Below are 21,833 nucleotides of genomic sequence, written 5' to 3'. Positions count from 1 at the left end.
AATGTTGAAAATCAGTACATCCTTTAACTTGACACCCGGTTGAGTTTGATTTGTTGGGTCAAGTAAGGCAACGAGCCACGGTAGCAACCACCTTATACAGGGAGACAAGAAGTTAAGGGAAAAAGAGTGCAACTGTAATATTACTGGCATGGGGTTGATTCGGATGTAACACGTAAACAGAGTGTAAATGAGCTATATTTTTTCTTAGCTACATTAGCTGAATCACCAATGATTTTGGATTTCCTTTCTTTGTAAAGTACTAATATGATTGTCACAAATTTTACTCACCTATCTTGCTTAATTTTTATTGCTATATTGTGCAACAGGCAAGTATCCATTGAGGAAGGGGAAGGCAAGGCAAAGGACCTCGGTGTGATGTTTATTGAAACCAGTGCTAAAGCTGGTTTTAACATTAAGGTGTGCCTTAAAAATAGATATTTTCATTTCGTTTAATAAAAGCTGGCTTCATGTTGGTCATAGTATTTTTCTTCTGGAACTCAAAAGCAGCGGAATAGGGTTATTCTTTTGAACTGGTCACATGACATTACTTTCTGCATGTTTTGTATTAACAAGCACAATTTCTTGACCAGGCCCTGTTCCGCAAGATTGCTGCTGCACTGCCTGGAATGGAGACCCTTTCATCAGCAAAGCAGGAAGACATGGTTGATGTGAACTTAAAGTCCAGCAATGCTAACTCATCTCAGTCGCAGGCACAGGCTGGGGGATGCAGTTGTTAGCTCCAGTCCCTAACACTCGCAGCTCATGATGTCAAAGATCCCATGCCCATCAAACAGCAACCCTACCTTACTGCTTCCCTCTCGGTCTCAGGAGGATTGATTGTCTCACGGCAGTTGAGTCCATGATCCAAGTCAATGAACGAGAACCATTTTCGTTGGAAAGATACGTTTTTATGTGTTCTTAGTATTTTGTCAGTGGCCTAAGCTAGCAACAGTGTAGTTGGGTTGGCACTGTGAACTCCTATCGCTCGGCTGAGTATTAGAGTTAGTGATTGGTTTTATGTTTCAACCTATATTTACGTCGCCCATCTTGTTGCAGTCAGCCCGAGTCCTGTGTTTTTCTATGGTGTACTGAATATATATATATATATATATATATATATATATATATATATATATATATATATATATATTGGAATTTTTGTAAGCTAATAAGTCTTGTGTTACCCCAGGTATTTGAGCACCAGAGTGCTTGGTTTGTGGTTCCAATCACATGAAATTCACGCCTTCCGTTATTGACAATTGTCGGGCTGGGTACAACAATTGCTACACCTGCGGATAAATTTTCCCAAATGATATGTGTCATGCTTTATAACTAAAGTTGTCATCAAAAAACGTCATGGCGTGATTGCTTCGTGCCACGTGTGGCACTTAGTAGGGTCCTAAATTTTATGGAAACTAACTTACAAGCTGGTGTGGCCCTTTTTAGTTTTTGGTTAGAAATTCAGGAAATTCAGGAGGGAGAGGGATTACTGGTTATAGTTGCTCAGGGATCAATATTTAAACGAATCCATTGATCTTGAACACTAAACTCAAAATGTCCGTTCTGTTTACTAGAGGTATATTCCACTATCAGCAACATGAGAGCTGTGATAATCCCCATGTTGCATCTATGGTGGTACCGGCAGAAAGACTAAGAGCATCTACAATCGAGGTTGGTGAATCCGGATGCTCCCGGGTTCGTCCGCATGCAGTCACCAGGCAATCCTTAAACTTCCTCATTCACATCCGTGTATCTTATATTCGGTACATTATATCAAGACATAAACATGCAGCTTGAATAGAATCATGTAGATCATCAAACCGGCATAGAAACGGACATAGAAATGCGCATTTCGACCGCAAAAGATCACCAACGGATCTCCAAAAGACCGCCACAGTTCACATAATCGACGGACAAGTTTAAACTAATTACTAAATACTTGAAATTAAAGGCAGAGATGCCGGAGATTCACCACTTCCTTGCTGGCCCTTTGCCCTTCTGGTTGACGATGCTGCTGTAGGAGTTCACGACAGGAGGTGGGTCATTGGAGCCGTCAGAGTCGGGGTCGTCGGAAGAAGAGGAAATGACGATGTAGCCCTTCAGCTGACAGACAGCCTGGTCCTGCTTCTTTTTGAGCTTGGCCACCCTCGCCGCCTCTGTTGTTGCCTCTGCCGCCTCATGCTCGGACTGCTCAGTGCCTAGGCTGAGCGCCTTGGCGTTCTTCCACCGGAGCCGGCGAGCATCCGCCTTCATTGTTGTTAGTGACCGACCGTACACTCACACGAGGAGCCGCTCCTCCTTGTCGGGCACCGTTGGCAACCCGCGTCGGCGGCGGGAAGACTGCGCGACGACATTCAATGCGGCCGCCCACTCCCTTGCCCACTGCATCGACGGGCGGCGCGCACCTCCGATTCATGCATCTGTGTCCGCTGTGCCGGCAGAGCAGGCACTAGAACTCACCGATTGAGGGGCAGTGCGAATTGAGCAGCCTGTGTGGAGCTGTGTGCAAGGCGGGAAGGGCCAGCACTGGCGTCGGCGTTGCGCCGGTTGGCGACATGTGATGGAGCAGATCCAAAACTGCCCCCACCCCCCGTGTCCACCCGCGGTCGCTGAAACACGATACGGAGGGCGAACTCATCATCATCGTCGGCTGCTTCATGGAGGAAAGCGTCCCAGTTAACGCCGGAGTCGTCCGCGATTGTCAAAGCTCAACATTGTTGACGGACATGGGATTTATTTGTGGAATTGTTTCATTAATATTCAAAATAGTTTCGAGAGGAACCGAAAGCGTTTCGGGGTCACCAGAAGGGTTCAGAGTTTATTAGGCAATACCGGGTATTAACGATAAATAATATATAGGTGGAAAATGTTTCCGACGATGGTAAATTGTATATAAAGAACTCTAGTAATTGTTAGAGGGCTTATATATATTTAATTTAATATCAACGGGCCTTAAAAGGCCTAGTGGTGGAAAGCAACTTGGGCCACCAAGGCCCAAGTGGAGGTGGCGCCCCCCTTTCCTTGGAGGGGAGGCTGAATTGGAGTGGGGGAGGGTTTCCCTCTCCCTAGGCCGGTGCACCAAGGAGGGAAACCTCCCCTTCTTGTGTGGCGCCCCTCCCTCTCCCTCCAACCTATATATACTAGAGGATTTTTGTCCAATGAGACAGAAGTTTTAGAGCCTCCTCTAGTTCATCTAGTTCTACTTGGTCCTAGTTGACTAATTAGAGCTAGAGCTCTAATCCTCATAATTAGAAGCCCAATGTGGTTTTAATTTACTCCCTTGATAACTCACAAGTATAGGGGATCACAACAGTTTTCGAGGGTAGAGTATTCAACCCAAATTTATTGATTTGACACAAGGGGAGCCAAAGAATATTTACAAGTATTAGCAGTTGAGTTGCCAATTCAACCACACCTAGAGACTAAATATCTGCAACAAAGTGATCAGTAGCATAATAGTATGATAGTTTGATAGCGATAGCAATAGTAGTAGCAGCAATAGTAACAGTAATGGCAGTAGCGGTAATTTTGTAGTAGTTGTAAAAGTAGCAGCAACAGTAGTAACTTAGCAAGATCTATATGTGAAAAGCTCATACGCATAGGTCGGTGATTTCTTTGGATGATATTCATCATATAACAGTCATAACCTAGGGCGACACAAAACTAGCTTATGTTTGTCAATATAATGTAGGCAAGTATTCCATAAATAGTCATACGTGCTTATGGAAAAGAACTTGCATGACATCTTTTGTCCTACCCTCCCGTGGCAGCGGGGTCCATAAGAAAACTAATGGATATTAAGGCCTCCTTTTAATAGAGAACCGGAACAAAGCATTAACACATAGTCAATACATGAACTCCTCAAACTACGGTCATCACCGGAAAGTATCCCAATTATTGTCACCTTGGGGTTTACGGATCATAACACATAATAGGTGCATATAACTTGCAAGATTAAACCACGAACATAGATATAATGGTGAAAACATAAACCGTTCAGATTTGAAATCATGGCACTCGAGCCCTAGTGACAAGCATTAAGCATAGCAAAGTCATAGTAACTCCAATCTTAGAACGTAGTGGATACTAGGGATCAAGCCCTAACAAAACTAACTCGATTACATGATGAATCTCATCCAACCCATCACCGTCCAGCAAGCCTGCGAAGAAATTACTCATTCCCGGCGGTGAGCATCATGAAATTGGTGATGGAGGATGGTTGATGATGACAAAGACAGAAGATCCCCCTCTCCAGAGCCCCGAATGGACTCCAGATCTGGCCTCCCGATGAAGAACATGAGGTGGCAGCGGCTCCGTATCGTAAAACACGATGAAACTTCCTCTTTGATTTTTTCTCTCAAAAAATAGGAATTTATAGAGTCGGAATTAGGGTCAGTGGAGCCTCGTGGGCCCCACTACCCACCAGGGCGCTAGAGGGGGGGGGGGGTGTGGCGCACCCTAGTGCCTAGTGGACAGCTACCGCCCTTCCAGTGGGTCTTGGTTCTAGTATTTTTTATTTATTCCAAAATAATTCTCCAAAAAGATTCGTCCAATTTCGAGAACTTTTATTTCTACACAAAAACAACACCACGGTAATTCTGCTGAAAACAACGTCAGTCCGGGTTAGTTCCATTCAAATCATGCAAATTAGAGTCCATAAAAGAGCAAAAGCATTAGAAAAAGTAGATACGATGGAGACATATCAACTCCCACAAGCTTAATCCATTGCTTGTCCTCAAGCAATTCAGTTGATAAACTAAAAGTGATAAAGAAACACTTTTACGAACTATTTTGTTCTTGTGTCCATATATATGCTTAAATAGCACCCAGGTTTTCAGCAAAGATCATGACTAATCATGCAAAAAATAAATCTTAGAAATTTTATTCACACATATCAATGGCATAATCAACTACGAGCAATAATAAGATATCTCAAATGCCAACACTTTGTCAAAAGAATCATGATATAATATGATAATAATGGTATCTCTCTATCCCTTTCTGAGACCGCAAAAAATTAATGCAGAGCACCTCCAAAGTTCAAGCAGCGACTAAACATTGTAATTCATGGTAGAAGAGATCCAGTCATGATGCATTCAACATTAACTATACACAATGCATGAGGATGACAATAATGCTCTCATGTCTGGTGCTTGTTTGAGAAGGTGATGACTCAGCATAAAAGTGAAATAACATGAAAGTAAATAGATAAGCCCTTCGCAGAGGGAAGTAGGGATTTGCAGAGGTGCCAGATCTCGAAGCTTAAATCAGAGATAAATATAATTTTGGGAGGTATACCCTTCCTGTCGATGTTACCATCATGAGTTTTCAATATCTTCCATGCTAAACAAATTAGCGGCGGTTCCCAAGCGGTAAAAGTAAAGTTTATTCCCACTCCACCAACAAACACAAGCCATGGCTAGCCGGATCCTCGGGTGCCCTCCATACCAACAACAGTCCTGAGGAGTTTTGTTTAATTATTTGCAATTTTTGATCATGGGACTCGGCATCCCGATTACCAGCCCTTCTCGTGCAAGGATGAGTGAATAAACACTCATCATGAGAATAATCCGATTAGCATGGAAGACACTGAAGGAAATGTGCCCTAGAGGCAACAATAAAGTTATTATTTATTTCCTTTTTTCATGATAAATGTTTATTATTCATGCTAGAACTGTATTAACCGGAAACTTAGTACATGTGTGAATACATAGACAAAACATAAGTGTCCCTAGTATGCCTCTACTTGACTAGCTCGTTTATCAAAGATGGTTATGTTTCCTAACCATAGACATGTGTTGTTATTTGATGAACGGGATCACATCATTAGGAGAATGATGTGATGGACATGACCCATCCGTTAGCTTAGCATTATGATCGTTACAGTTTCATTGCTACTGCTCTCTTCATGACTTATACATGTTCCTCAGATTATGAGATTATGCAACTCGCGAATACGGAGCAACACTTTGTGTGCTACCAAACGTCACAACGTAAATGAGTGATTATAAAGGTGCTCTACAGGTGTCTCCGAAGGTGTTTGTTGGGTTGGCATAGATCGAGATTAGGATTGTCACTCTGTGTTTCGGAGAGGTATCTCTGGGCCCTCTCGGTAATACTCATCACTATAAGCCTTGCAAGCATTGTGACTAATGAGTTAGTTGTGGGATGAAGTATTACAGAACGAGTAAAGAGACTTGCCGGTAACGAGATTGAACTAGGCATGATGATACCAACGATCGAATCTCGGGCAAGTAACATACCGATGACAAAGGGAACAACGTATATTGTTATGCGGTTTGACCGACAAAGATCTTCGTAGAATATGTAGGAGCCAATATGAGCATCCAGGTTCCGCTATTGGTTATTGACCGGAGATGTGTCTCGGTCATGTCTACATAGTTCTCGAACCCGTAGGGTCCGCACGCTTAACCTTCGATCACGATTTGTATTATGAGTTATGTGATTTGATTACCGAAGTTTGTTCGAAGTCCCGGATGAGATGACAGATGTGACGAGGAGTCTCAAAATGATTGAGACGTAAAGATTGATATATTGGAAGGCTATATTCGGACATCGGAAAAGTTCCGAATGATTCGGGTATTTTTGGAGTACCGGAGAGTTACGGGAATTCGCTGGGAAAGTAATGGACCTTAATGGGCCATACAAGAAAGGAGAGAAGGGCCTCAAGGGGTGGGCGTGTGCCCCCCCCCCATGGGCTGGTCCGAATTGGACTAGGAGGGGGCGGCCGCCCCCTCCTTCCTTCTCCCCACTTCCTCCTTCCCTCCTTCTCCTACTAGGAATAGGAAAGAGGAAGGGAATCCTACTTGGACTGGGGAGTCCTAGTAGGATTCCCCACACCTGGCGCGCCCCCCTTGGGCCGGCCACCTCTTCCCTCCCCTCCTTTATATACGTGGCCAGGGGGCACCCCATAGACACACAAGTTGATCTTTTAGCCGTGTGCGGTTTCCCCTCCACAGTTATACACCTCGGTCATATCGTCGTAGTGCTTAGGCGAAGTCGTGCGCCGGTAACTTCGTCATCACCTTCACCACGCCATCGTGCTAACGGAACTCTCCCTCGGCCTCAGTTGGATCTAGAGTTCGAGGGACGTCACTGAGCTAAACGTATGCAGATCGTGGAGGTGCTGTGCATTCGGTACTTGATCGGTTGGATTGCGAAGACGTTCGACTACATCAACCGCGTTATTGAAACGCTTCCGCTCTCGGTCTACGAGGGTACGTGGACAAACTCTTCCCTCTCGTTGCTATGCATCACCTAGATAGATCTTGCGTGATCGTAGGATTTTTTTGAAATTACCGCGTTCCCCAACAGTGGCATCCGAGCCAGGTCTATGCGTAGATGTTATATGCACAAGTAAAACACAAAGAGTTGTGGGCGATAATAGTCATACTGCTTACCAGCATGTCATACTTGGATTCGGCGGTATTGTTGGATGAAGCGGCCCGAACCGACATTACATGACCGCGTTCATGAGACTGGTTCTATCGACGTGCTTCGCACACAGGTGGCTGGCGGGTGTCTGTTTCTCCAACTTTAGTTGAATTGAGTTTGACTACGCACGGTCCTTATTGAAGGTTAAAACAACACACTTGACGAAAAATCGTTGTGGTTTTGATGCGTAGGTAAGAACGGTTTTTGCTAGAATCCCGTAGCAGCCACATAAAACTTGCAACAACAAAGTAGAGGACGTCTAACTTGTTTTTGCAGGGCTTGCTGTGATGTGATATGGTCAAGGCATGATGTGATATAAATTGTTGTATGAGATGATCATGTTTTGTAACAAAGTTATCGGCAACTGGCAGGAGCCATATGGTTGTCGCTTTATTGTATGCAATGCAATCGCCATGTAATTGTTTTACTTTATCACTAAGCGGTGGTGCTAGTCGTAGTAACAATAGTTGGTGAGACGACAATGATGCTACGATGGAGATCAAGGTGTCGCGCCGGTGACGATGGAGATCATGACAATGCTTCGGTGATGGAGATCATGAGCACAAGATGATGATGGCCATATCATGTCACATATTTTGATTGCATGTGATGTTTATCTTTTATGCATCTTATTTTTCTTAGTACGGCAGTAGCATTATACGATGATCCCTTACTAAATTTCAAGGTATAAGTGTTCTCCCTGAGTATGCACCGTTGCTACAGTTCGTCGTGCCGAGACACCACGTGATGATCGGGTGTGATAAGCTCTACGTTCACATACAATGGGTGCAAGCCAGTTTTGCACACGCAGAATACTCGGGTTAAACTTGACGAGCCTAGCATATGTAGATATGGCCTCAGCACACTGAGACCGAAAGGTCGAACGTGAATCATATAGTAGATATGATCAACATAGTGATGTTCACCATTGAAAACTACTCCATCTCACATGATGATCGGACATGGTTTAGTTGATTTGGATCACGTGATCATTCAGATGACTAGAGGGATGTCTATCTAAGTGGGAGTTCTTAAGTAATATGATTAATTGAACTTTAATTTATCATGAACTTAGTCCTGATAGTATTATGCAAATTATGTTGTAGATCAATAGCTCACGTTATAGCTTCCCTATGTTTTTATATGTTCCTAGAGAAAACTATGTTGAAAGATTATAGTAGCAATAATGCGGACTGGGTCCGTAACCTGAGGTTTATCCTCATTGCTGCACAGAAGAATTATGTCTTGATGCACCGCTAGGTGACATAACTATTGCAGGAGCAGATGCAGATGTTTTGAACGTTTGGCTAGCTCAATATGATGACTACTTGACAGTTTAGTGCACCATGATTTAAGGTTTAGAATCGGGACTTCAAAGACATTTTGAACGTCATGGAATATATGAGATGTTCCAGGAGTTGAAGTTAATATTTCAAGCAAATGCCCGAGTTGAGAGATATGAAGTCTCCAACAAGTTCTATAGCTAAAAGATGGAGGAGAATAGCTCAAGCAGTGAGCATGTGCTCAGATTGTTTGGGTACTACAATCGCTTGAATCAAGTGGGAGTTAATCTTCCAGATAAGACAGTGATTGACAGAGTTCTCTAATCACCATCACCAAGTTACTAGAACTTCATGATGAACTATAGTATGCAAGGGATGACAAAAACGATTCCCGAGCTCTTCGTGATGCTAAAATCAACGAAGGTAGAAATCAAGAAAAAGCATCAAGTGTTGATGATTAAACAAGATCACTAGTTTCAAGAAAAGGGCAAAGGGAAAGAAAGGAAACTTCAAGAAGATTGGCAAGCAAGTTGTCACTCCCGTGAAAAAGCCCAAAGCTGGACCTAAGCCTGAAACTAAGTGCTTCTACTGCAAAGGAAATGGTCACTGGAAGTAGAGTTACCCCAAATATTTGGCGGATAAGAAGGATGGCAAAGTGAACAAAGGTATATTTGATATACATATTATTGATGTGTACCTTACTAGTGCTCGTAGTAATCCCTGGGTATTTGATACTTGTTCGGTTGCTAAGATTAGTAACTCGAAACAGGAGTTGCAGAATAAATAGAGACTAGTTGAGGATGAAGTGACGATGTGTGTTGGAAGTGGTTCCAAGATTGATATGATCATCATCGAGCACTCCCTATACTTTTGGGATTAGTGTTGAACCTAAATAAATGTTATTTGGTGTTTGCGTTGAGCATCAATATGATTAGATCATGTTAAATGCAAAACGGTTATTCATTTAAGACAAAGAATAATTGTTATTCTGTTTACATGAATAAAACCTTCTATGGTCATACACCCAATGTTGATGGTTTATTGAATCTCGATCGTGGTAATACACATATTCATAGTATTAATGCCGAAAGATGCAAAGTTGATAATGATAGTCCAACTTATTTGTGGCATTGCCGTTTGGGTCATATCGGTGTAAAGCGCATGAAGGAACTCCATGCTGATGGATTTTTGGAATCACTTGATTATGAATCAATTGATGCTTGCAAACCGTGCCTTATGGGAAAGATGACTAAAACTCCGTTCTCCGGAACAATGGAACGAGCTAGTGACTTATTGTAAATAATACATACCGATGTATGCGGTCCAATGAGTGTTGATGCTTGTGGTGGGTATCGTTATTTTCTGACCTTCACAGATGATTTGAGCAGATATGGTTATATCTACTTAATGAAACACACGCCTGAAACATTTGAAAAGTTCAAAGAATTTTAGAGTGAAGTGGAGAATCATCATAACAAGAAAATAAAGTTTCTATGATCTGATCGTGGAGGAGAATATTTGAGTTACGAGTTTGGCCTTCATTTAAAGCAATGTGGAATAGTTTCACAGCTCGCGCTACCTGTAACACCACATCGTAATGGTGTGTACGAATGTCGTAACCGTACATTATTGGATATGGTGTGATCTATGATGTCTCTTGCCGATTTACCACTATCATTTTGGGGTTATGCATTAGAGAAAGCTGCATTCACTTTAAACAGGGCACCATCAAAAATCCGTTGAGACGACGCCTTATGAACTGTGGTTTGGCATGAAACCAAAGTTGTCGTTTCTTAAAATTTGGGGCTGCGATGCTTATGTGAAAAAGCTTCAACCTGATAAGCTCGAACCCAAATCGGAGAAGTGCATCTTCATAGGATACCCGAAGGAAGCTATTGGGTACACCTTCTGTCACAGATCCGAAGGCAAAAATCTTTGTTGCTAAGAATGGATACTTTCTAGAGAAGGAGTTTCTCTCAAAAGAAATGAGTGGGAGGAAAGTAGAGCTTGATGAGGTAATTGTACCTTCTCCCGAATTGGAAAGTAGTTCATCACAGAAATCAGTTCCAGTGATTCCTACATCAATTAGTGAGGAAGCTAATGATGATGATCATGAAACTTAAGATCAAGTTACTACAGAACCTCGTAGGTCTTCCAGAGTATGGTCCGCACCAGAGTGGTACGGTAATCCTATTCTAGAAGTCATGTTACTAGACCATGATGAACCTACGAACTATGAGGAAGCGATGATGAGCCCACATTCCGCGAAATGGCTTGAGGCCATGAAATCTGAGATGGGATGCATGTATGAGAACAAAGTGTGGACTTTGGTGGACTTGCCTGATGATCGGCAAGCCATATTAAATAAATGGATTTTCAAGAGGAAGACGACACTGATAGTAGTGTTACTATCTACAAAGCTCGACTTGTCGCAAAAGGTTTTCGACAAGTTCAAGGTGTTGACTACAATGAGATTTTCTCAACTATAGCGATGCTTAAGTCTGTCTGAATCATGTTAGTAATTTCTGCATTTTATGATTATGAAATTTGGCAGATGGATGTCAAAACTGCATTCCTGAATGGATTTCTGGAAGAAGAGTTGTATATGATGCAACCAGAAGGTTTTGTCGATCCAAAAGGTGCTAACAAAGTGTGCAAGCTCCAGCGATCCATTTATGGACTGGTGCAAGCCTCTCGGAGTTGGAATAAACGCTTTGATAGTGTGATCAAAGCATATGGTTTTATACAGACTTTTGGAGAAGCCTGTATTTACAAGAAAGTGAGTGGGAGCTCTATAGCATTTCTAATATTATATGTGGATGGCATATTGTTGATTGAAATGATATAGAATTTCTAGATAGCATAAAGGGATACTTGAATAAGAGTTTTTCAAAGAAAGACCTCAGTGAAGTTGCTTATATATTGGCGTCAAGATCTATAGAGATAGATCAAGACGCTTGATAAGATTTTTCAATGAATACATACCTTGACAAGTTTTTTGAAACAGTTCAAAATGGATCAGTCAAAGAAGCAGTTCTTGCCTGTATTACAAGGTGTAAAGTTGAGTAGGACTCAAAGCCCGACCACGACAGAAGATAGAAAGAGAATGAAAGTCATTCCCTATGCCACAGTCATAGGTTCTATAAAAATATGTTGTGCTGTGTACCAGACCTATTGTGCACCTTCACTACAAAAAAATACACTTCCGTGATGATACGTGTTTGTCACAGTAGGTCACATTTTCTATCATGCATGTACATCCATGATGATTTTATGACAGAATCAAGATAGTCATACTTGTGCTATCGTAGAAGTGTTCCATGACATTACCAAAGTTATCATCACGGAAGTGTCCACTTACATGATGATAAATCGCGCGTCACAGAAGTGCTTTCGTCAAGGGTGACCGACACGTGGCATCCACCGTAACGGAACGCCGTTAAGCTATCGGGTCCGGTTTTGGATCCGATAACCCATTAACACCCTGGACCATTGGGGATTTTTCACATGTAAAATCATCATTGGCCGGAGGAAACACGTGTTGCCTCACCGTTAGGACAGATGTCATCCACTCATTGGACAGGAGGCGCCTATGATAGGTCAACACGTGGCACGACCCAACAGTGGCCCATTCCGGTGAAAAAGGCCGGCCCAGTAAAAATTAGCAGGCCGGCCCATATAAGGCCTACTTGTTAGGTCCATTTAAGCCCAGGACCCATACGAGATGTGCCAATTCGGCCGTCAAGGGCCCGTTAAAGATTTGACACCATTGGAACCCATCGTCAGTTTGAGCCCGTTAAGAGCCCGCTATATATTTGGGCTCAATATCGGCCTGATGAGATTTCGACCTGTTAACGGCCCATTCAAGGGATGGGCCAATTTTCAGGATGTACATCTTCGGCCTTTTAGTGACCCATTTAAGTGATGGGCTAATTTCTGGCCCGGTGTGTCTTTCAGCCTGTTGACGACCCATAAATCAGTTGGGCCATTTGTAGTCGGACCTGAGTTTTGGCCTTTTAGCGACCCATTTAAGTGTTGGGCCAATTCCCGACCCTGTGTGTCTTTCAGCCTGTTGACGGCCCATAAATGAGTTGGGCCATTTGTAGTCGGACCTGAGTTTTGGCCTTTTAACGACCCATAAATGAGTTGGGCCATTTTTAGTCGGACCTGAGTTTTGGCCTTTTAATGGCCCATGCCCTTCATGGTCCAATACGAGCCCGGTTTCTCTTCCGGCCTGCTAAAGTCCCACAACATAGTTGGGCCATTTACAATACGACCTGACTTTCGGCCTCTTAGCGGCCCATGCTCTTCATGGTCCAGTACAAGCCCACTGTCTCTTTCGGCCTGCTAAAGGCCCACAGTATAGTTGGGCCATATGTAGCCCGACCTTAGTAACAGCCTGTTAACGGCCCATGAAATCAAATGGGCCCACCTGTTGCCAGCTTCGATGTCGGCCCGTTAACGACCCGGGAGATAAGAGGGCCGACCATTAACTTTCGGCCTGGTAACGACCCATTAACTTAATGGGCCCACTAAAGTTCGTACATGTCTTTAGGCCAAATTAGATAATTTGAGCCCATTATGACGAGCAATTATACACAGGACCAAAATCGATCAAGCAAAGGTATGACATACAGGGAAAAACGTTGCACATCCAGCATATATTACAGGAACTTACATCCACTGGGCAATCAAAGATTGATGCTAGTGCAAATAAATGAACAAAACCTAACGATCTACAACGTCATAGTCTGCAACTTCAGCACGGATGACGCATATAAGCATCTGGGCAAGTTCTTGCTGCTTTGCTACACTGTCTCTGAAAACATTGATCAGTTGTTGTTGCACACGAATCTGCACCTCTGATTCCTCCACCATTTCCATCATTGCTTCAGCCATTAATTGGTTCACAATCATACATTTTTCCATTGCATTTGAGACAGAGGATACTGAACAAATTCAGATGGCAATTTTGGCAGGCTTGTATTATTAATATTGGAGAGTGTCTCGACCACTGCATCATAACATAAATTAGGAGGGGAACCAAATAGATTAATCATGAGTTATTGCCATATTACCTAGCCTAGATTTATTGGAAAGAAACAATGGGGTTGCCTTGCTAATTTCAGAGTTTGTCTTCTTATCTTCAGCAGCCCGCACCAAATTAACACAATAGCATTGCTATCATTGGCCAAGTCAAATAATAGGAAAGCAACATTGACACAACAAACGTTTGGGCAACTAGCCTACACCAAATTAACACAATATGGCACAACTATCATCAGCCAGGTAAGGTAATACAAAAACAACATTGACACAATGAACGAATGGGCAACCAAAGCAACACTACAATCCAGTAATGTGCATGATATGAGATAGTACACTCATGCAGCTCAGTATGCAAAACTACCAGGTAGTTTTCCTTACAAAAGTCAACATTGGCGCCTCTAACAGTTTGCTACAACTAATTTTAGGTCAGATAAAGGTTGGATTCATGCCGATTAAAAAAATACATGCTGATGTAAAAATATATTGATATACAACAGGTACTTACATCAACATTGGAGCACAGAGAATTCCCGCAAGATATTTTCCTGGAATACAATCCCAATGGAGGAAGTCTTCTATCATTTAACCTTATTTTCTAAAAGAGAGATGGGTAAGAAACATGTAGAAAATATGATTAGAATGCTATAAAATTTCATGATGCGAGGATACGCACACACTTCGTAGAATGGAGTTGTCATTCTTTTGCTGGACTGGAGGAGACTACTTCTTTGGCCACAGAAATCTGCTTATTATCAGTGGGAGTTGGGTTTCTCTGTGCTGGAGCAGTATCTATGAAAAATGGAGTTGGTTTATTATCTCCTGGCGTCTGGATCTTAACATAGTCGTATTCCCCTTGCATGCCTTATATAGAAGAATGTTGCTTCAATTATAAAACATGATACAACAGAGATGGAATAGGTACTGAAGAATATAAAGGCATGACATATTGACATGTATTCCCTCCATCCAGAAATAAAGGGATGAGTCTAGGCATATTTCAGTTCTAGATACATCCAATTTTATCCATTTCTGCGACATGTAACCTGGACGGAGGGAGTATGATGTAAGAGCTAGGGATACGATAGGACAACACAGTAAAAAAACACTGAAAACTGATGTCTACTATGCAACCTTCTCCTTGTAGACGTTGTTGGGCCTCCAAGTGCAGAGGTTTGTAGGACAGTAGCAAATTTCCCTCAAGTGGATGACCTAAGGTTTATCAATCCGTGGGAGGTGTAGGATGAAGATGGTCTCTCTCAAACAACCCTGCAACCAAATAACAAAGAGTCTCTTGTGTCCCCAACACACTCAATACAATGGCAAATTGTATAGGTGCACTAGTTCGGCGAAGAGATGGTGATACAAGTGCAATATGGATGGTAGATATAGGTTTTTGTAATCTGAAATTATAAAAACAGCAAGATAACTAATGATAAAAGTGAGCACAAACGGTATTGCAATGCTAGGAAACAAGGCCTAAGGTTCATACTTTCACTAGTGCAAGTTCTCTCAATAGTAATAACATAATTGGATCATATAACTATCCCTCAACATGCAACAAAGAGTCACTCCAAAGTCACTAATAGCGGAGAACAAACGAAGATATTATTGTAGGGTACGAAACCACCTCAAAGTTATCCTTTCTGATTGATATATTCAAGAGTCCGTAGTAAAATAACATGAAGCTATTCTTTCCATTCGATCTATCATAGAGTTTGTACTAGAATAACACCTTTAGACACAAATCAACCAAAACCCTAATGTCACGTAGATACTCCAATGTCACCTCAAGTATCCATGGGTATGATTATACGATATGCATCACACAATCTCAGATTCATCTATTCAAACCAACATAAAGTACTTCAAAGATTGCCCCAAAGTTTCTACCGAAGAGTCAAGATGAAAACGTGTGCCAACCCCTATGCATATATTCACAAGGTCACTGAACCCGCAAGTTGATCACCAAAACATACATCAAGTAGATCACGTGAATATCCCATTGTCACCACAGATAAGCACATGCAAGACATACATCAAGTGTTCTCAAATCCTTAAAGACTCAATCCGATAAGATAACTTCAAAGGGAAAACTCAATCCATTACAAGAGAGTAGAGGGGGAGAAACATCATAAGATCCAACTATAATAGCAAAGCTCGCGATACATCAAGATCGTGCCGAATCAAGAACACGAGAGAGAGAGATCAAACACATAGCTACTGGTACATACCCTCAGCCCCGACGGTGAACTACTCCCTCCTCGTCATGGAGAGCGCCGGGATGATGAAGATGGCCATCGGAGAGGGATTCCCCCTCCAGCAGGGTGCCGGAACAGGGTCCCGATTGGTTTTTGGTGGCTACAGAGGCTTGCGGCGGCAGAACTCCCGGTCTATTGTTTATTTCTGGAGGTTTCTGTATTTATAGGAATTTTTGGCGTAGGTCTCACGTCAGGGGGGTCTCCGAGTCGTCCACGAGGGTGGAGGACGCTCCCTACCCCCTGGGCTCGCCCTCCTATCTCGTGGACGGCTCGGGACTCTTCTGGCCCAACTATTTTACTCTGGGGGCTTCTTTTGGTCCATAAAAATCATCAAAAATTGGCACGTCAATTGGACTCCGCTTGGTATTCCTTTTCTATATAACTCAAAAACAAGGAAAAACAGAAACTGGCACTGGGCTCTAGGTTAATAGGTTAGTCCCAAAAATCATATAAAATAGCATAAATGCATACAAAACATCCTAGATGGATAATATAATAGCATGGAACAATAAAAAAATTATAGATATGTTGGAGACGTATCAAAAACCCACTACAGAACCAAAGTATTCAAACCCACTGATATGAGATAGTACACTCATGCAGCTCAGGATGCAAAACCACCAGGCAATTTTCCTTACAAAAATCAACATTGTGGCCTTTAATCATACATTTTGCTACAACTAAATTTAGATCAGATAAAGGTTGAATTCACGCCGATTAACAAAATACATGCTGATGTAAAAATATAGTGATATATAACAGGTACTTACATCTGCATTGGAGCACAGAGAATTCCTGCAAGAACCTTTCCTCACAGACGATACCAGTGCAGAAATTCTTCTATCTGTTAAGCTTATTCTCTAAAAGAGAGATGGGTAAGAAACATGTAGAAAATATGATCAACATGCTATAAAATTTCACGATGCAAGGATACACACACGCTTCTTAGAATGGAGTTGACATATTTTTGCTGGACTGGAGCAGACTAGTTTTTGGGCACTGGAATCTACTTATTATCAGTGGGAGTTGGGTTTCTCTGTGCTGGAGCAGTATCTATGAAAAATGGAGTTGGTTTACTATCTCCTGGCGTTTGGATCTTTTGCAAAGACCTTGTTTGTAACCCTTCAGATTCTAACATAGTCGTCTTCCCCTTGCATGCCTTGTATAGAAAAATGGTGCTTCAATTATAAAACATGCTACAACCGAGATATGGAATAGGTACTGAAGAATAGAAAGGCATGGCATATTGACATGTATTGCCTCCATCCGGAAAAAATGGATGGGTCTAGGCATATTTCAGTTCTAGATACATCCTTTTTATCCATTTCAACAACATGTAATCCGGACGGAGGGAGTATGGTGTAAGAGCTAGGGATACGACAGGACAACACAGTAAAAAAACACTAGTTGAATGTAAAACTGTATGCTAGCGGAATACATACAGAAAAAACTAAGGCAACATACACGTGTATGATTGGGAAACTAAGATGACATTGCAACAGAGCACTAGGACAACACTTCAATGTAAAAAAAACATGGTATGCTAGACATATGAAGTACATACTAATGAATAACAATGCATAAGATATTCAGAAGCATGATGTCCAAATTAAGCAGATGACATTGCAATAGAGTAGAATGACAGTACTTAAATTTGAAAACATGTTATCATGAATGGAATAGGTACTGAAAAACAGGAAGGCATGACATATTTACATGCATGATCAACATGCCAGAGTAGATACACTCCAGGACATTATATGCATGTTGTACCCATATCACGGGCCAAGTTAGAGCAAGGACCTTGTGGGGTGAAGAGGATTCATCATCTTTCTGCAAGTCTTCTGAAGAACTGCCTTTACATGTTCCATCATATTGGGTATCATTGACATCAAGTTTATTGGCCTTTACATTGCTCCGTGAGGTTCTTGTGGATATATCAGTGTGTGTAATTATATCTGACATGCATGGAAGACAACTAGTAGTTAGATTTATGTAATGAGTGCCTGTAGGAGATGACATAAATAGTAGGACTGGGGTTAACTAGCAGCAACATGTCTCAAAAACCAAAGGAAGAACACAGATGAAAGCTACGGAATATGTATCGTTTGTACTCGAGATTAACTAGATGGCACACAAAAGTATTAAAGAACAACATAGGTAATACTAGAAGTGGTACAATACTATAATCACCATCCTATGGGATAACATTGGCTGATGGATGATAACTATGGAACATTGTTACCTAAAGAACAAGTATCTTAGCTAAACTATGGAACATCGTTAACTCCTGAACAAGACCCTTAAGAGATCAGCATGAATATACAGTGAAATGCGATAATCTATTTTCCATGCTTAGATGAATAACAAAGCCATAAATGTTGCACACAAGTAAGATGAGGGTACAACCTATCTGGCCACCATCCATAGGAGTGAGCATCATGTGCTGAGTTGTTGATGGCCCTGTAGTTGTTGTGGTTGTCCATGTCGGGTACGCGCATTCAATGCAGGGAACTGTTGAGTTGGGACTATAGCTCCCTTCTGGTGTATGCTTCCCTTGTTGGAGCAGCTGCGGTGAGTCGGAAGACGGTGTGGCCGAAGATGCAGATAACACATAATGTTAAGAATGACACATCTCTTTGATCTGAAGAAATACCCTAAGAGATCAATAGCAAGGTACGAGAGTGGTCACACGTCTGTTGACTGAAGACTAAGTTGGGATCACACGATTTTATTTTATTTTGGTACTGTCCCATCTACGCTGGATGGCTTGATGGCCGTCTTGTGCCTCCCGGCTGACACTGTTCGGAATCTTCCCCGAAGAGCCAGCGACCAACAGCAGAGCAGCCTGCCTCCGCCGTCCGTGGCCCCGACCAAAACCCCGCTCCCCGCCCCACCACACTGCCGTGGTTGCGCTGTCCCCGGGCCAATCCACAAAGACTCACCGTCATCCAGATCCGACGGCGACAATACCTTCAACCCACACAACTCTAAGATAGACATCTAAGCGCTGCTTCTGCGGCGAACTTGCGCCCCCGCACCCTTACGTTAGATACCAGCCAACCGGTAGCCTAGGAGCTCCGCCGCCTCGAGGGGTGCTGCTTCCCATTGGGAATCGATTGGCCCAGAATAAAAATTCAGACAACTGATGCCTAAATAAAGTGATTTGAGATGAGGGTGTGACCTATCTGGCGGCATGGTGAAGTGGGCAGCTCCAGCTTTCGTGTCGGTGAGGCCGACACGGTTGCGGTGGCGACCGGCGGCAGGGAAGCAGAGATGTCGCGAAAGTCGACGACTACGGGGAAGCAGCGCCGGGACTTTGGACAGATCCGAAGTTGGAGCCGCTTCGGCGCCATGAACAACGGCGAGGGTGAATCGGCTCTGGTACGGTTCACGCGGTCATCGTCGAGGCAGCTCTAGCAGCACTGAGTAAGAGGCACAAGGCCCAGTGCACGACGGCAAATGGACAACGACTCCAGCATTAGGGAGGAGGGCGGCTGTGAAATTGGTGCGGTGGGGGGCGCCATGGAGGAGGGGCTGAGGTTTCGCAGCTCGGGAGAAGGGAGCTTCTGGGGAGAAGGTGATTTGGCGCCCACGAGGTATGAATGGGGAGGGAATTGGGAGGGGAGTGGAACCATGTCTTACGGACGCATTTGTCTGAAATGTGGGGGAGTTACAGTTCTACCCCTGCCTTTAGGCTTCTCAATTTGGGTCTGTGTACTGAGGGTCGAGGATAGTACAGTAACTTTGCTTCTCCCCAAATAGTGGGCGGGAGCGATTTCGGGCGAGGAGGGCGTGTTTTGAAATATAGTGGGCGCGAGCGATTTCGGGCGAGGAGAGCGTGTTTTGAAATAGTGGGCGCAAGCTATTTCGGGCGAGAAGAGCATGTTTTGCCGACCATGGTTTATGAATTATTCGGCACATGTCATTTTGGCCAAGGAGAAGGCGCGCTTGGATGAAGTTACGAACCTACCCTCGATGTACAACGGGCCAATTGATGCGTGTCCCACATAGGTCGGTAATTTCACGTCTCCCATTTATTTGCTCAGGCGAATTCCACCGAGCAGAGGGTGTTTAACGGTTCATTCAAATTTTGGGAGAAGGAGCATCCACATCTACCTTACCAAGTCGATTCGAATCAAATTTTGAAATATTAGCTTGCCACTTCTTTTTTAGATGGAGAGATGATGCTCGGGAGTAATGTGTTTTTACATGCTCGTTGCTAGCGATTTACTATATGACAAATAGTTGACCCACTCAAAAATGGGAATCAAACCCAAAATGAAATATCTCGATTCAATGAAATAGCTCGTTCACCAGGTCAAAATAGTGAACTAAATCCAAAATTGAACACCTGAATCGAGTTGCATGTTGTACAGTATTATAGTACTCCATGAACATGTTGAAAGTCAAATTAATGAACATGTTTGATATACGCATATCTCCGTTCATGTGTGGATTGCAGACAACATGTTCTCCAATTTAAATATTTGAATGCAAGTTTATATCGAAACATGGTTTATATCAGTGTTTGATGCATAAAACACGACCTCCCTCTCTCCTGGACTCCTGCTCTCTCTCTCTTTCTCTCTCTCGCCGACAATCTTCAATTCTGTCGCACGCATCCAACACACAAACCTTGTTGGTCCCTTTCCCTCTCTCTCCATCTCTTTCTCTCTCTCGTCGACAATCTTCAATTCTGTCGCACGCATCCAACACACAAACCTTGTTGGTCCCTCTCCCTCTCTCTCCATCTCTTTCTCTCTTTTTTTTGTGTGTGTGTGTGTGTGGGGGGGGTCTTTGTAGTTCGCATGCATATATACTCCATCTATAGGTCTCTCTCGCACACTATGTATGATTATCTAGTCCAAGCTAGATATCTTGGGTGCACTCATCGTATGCACACAAATTCCTTGGCTCATTGCCCGTAACTCTCTCACGCACCACTCTATCATCTCGGAGCTCTTCCCTCTCTCTCTCAAACTCTCCATCTACCTGGGTCACACATACACATGCATATCTCACTCGCACTGGATAGACCCATCTAAAACTCTACCTCTCTCCCTCGTTCTCTCTCCATCTCACACGCACACACGCACACACACACAATCTCATGCCTAGCTAGCCAAGTATGATGGTCTCTCACTCAATTGTAGGCGCATGCATTCCCCTATATGTATATGACTAGCTAATCTTAGTCTCCATCACAAACATGTGCATGGTCTATCTCGATTTCTCTCGGGGCATCTTTCTATCGCACACACACCTCCCTCGATCTCCCACCCATATAGTCCCCTCACGATCTCGAGGGGATCTCTCTATCACAATCACACTTCTCTCCTTCCCCATGCGTCCATGTTCTCCATATGTCCCTCTCGACCTTTGTTCCTTGTTGGTCAGACCTCTATTGGACATGTGCTATAGGGGCGTCTCTCTCCGTTGCAAACAATCACGCACTAGCTATCTTCATGTATCTCCTCGCCCCGCTTTTCTATCTAGGAGATGCATGTGTGATATGTTTGCTTAAGAAATGAAAACACACACTCTCTCTCTAATTTATCATTTGTTGTCAGTTTCTCTTTCACACACATACTCTTTTTGCACACTCACTCATTCTCCTTCACACGCACTTGATCTCTCTCGAGTTAGGCACTCTCTTCGGTCCATATCATATAGATTTATTGAAAAGTCAAACATCACAAAGTTTGACCATATGTACATGGAGAAAAACAATTACATCTAGAACGACAACATATACACTTAGATTCACCATGAGATATAGTTTCGT

General features: G+C 43.0%; 1 protein-coding gene across 1 annotated transcript in view; it reads left to right on the top strand.

Moving 5' to 3' along the window:
• Positions 1-1,065, top strand: part of LOC119363662 (ras-related protein RABH1b) — a 3,874-nt gene extending 2,809 nt beyond the window's left edge. The window contains exons 5-6 of the mRNA XM_037629024.1: positions 327-417; positions 591-1,065. Coding sequence (XP_037484921.1) covers positions 327-417; positions 591-737 — 238 coding nt within the window. The 3' untranslated portion in view covers positions 738-1,065. The remainder of the gene's footprint in view (positions 1-326; positions 418-590) is intronic.
• The last annotated feature ends 20,768 nt before the right edge of the window (positions 1,066-21,833 follow it).

Source organism: Triticum dicoccoides, chromosome 2B (assembly GCF_002162155.2).
Source record: "Triticum dicoccoides isolate Atlit2015 ecotype Zavitan chromosome 2B, WEW_v2.0, whole genome shotgun sequence".
Taxonomy (NCBI): domain Eukaryota; kingdom Viridiplantae; phylum Streptophyta; class Magnoliopsida; order Poales; family Poaceae; genus Triticum; species Triticum dicoccoides.
This window is presented reverse-complemented; position numbering and strand designations above follow the sequence as displayed.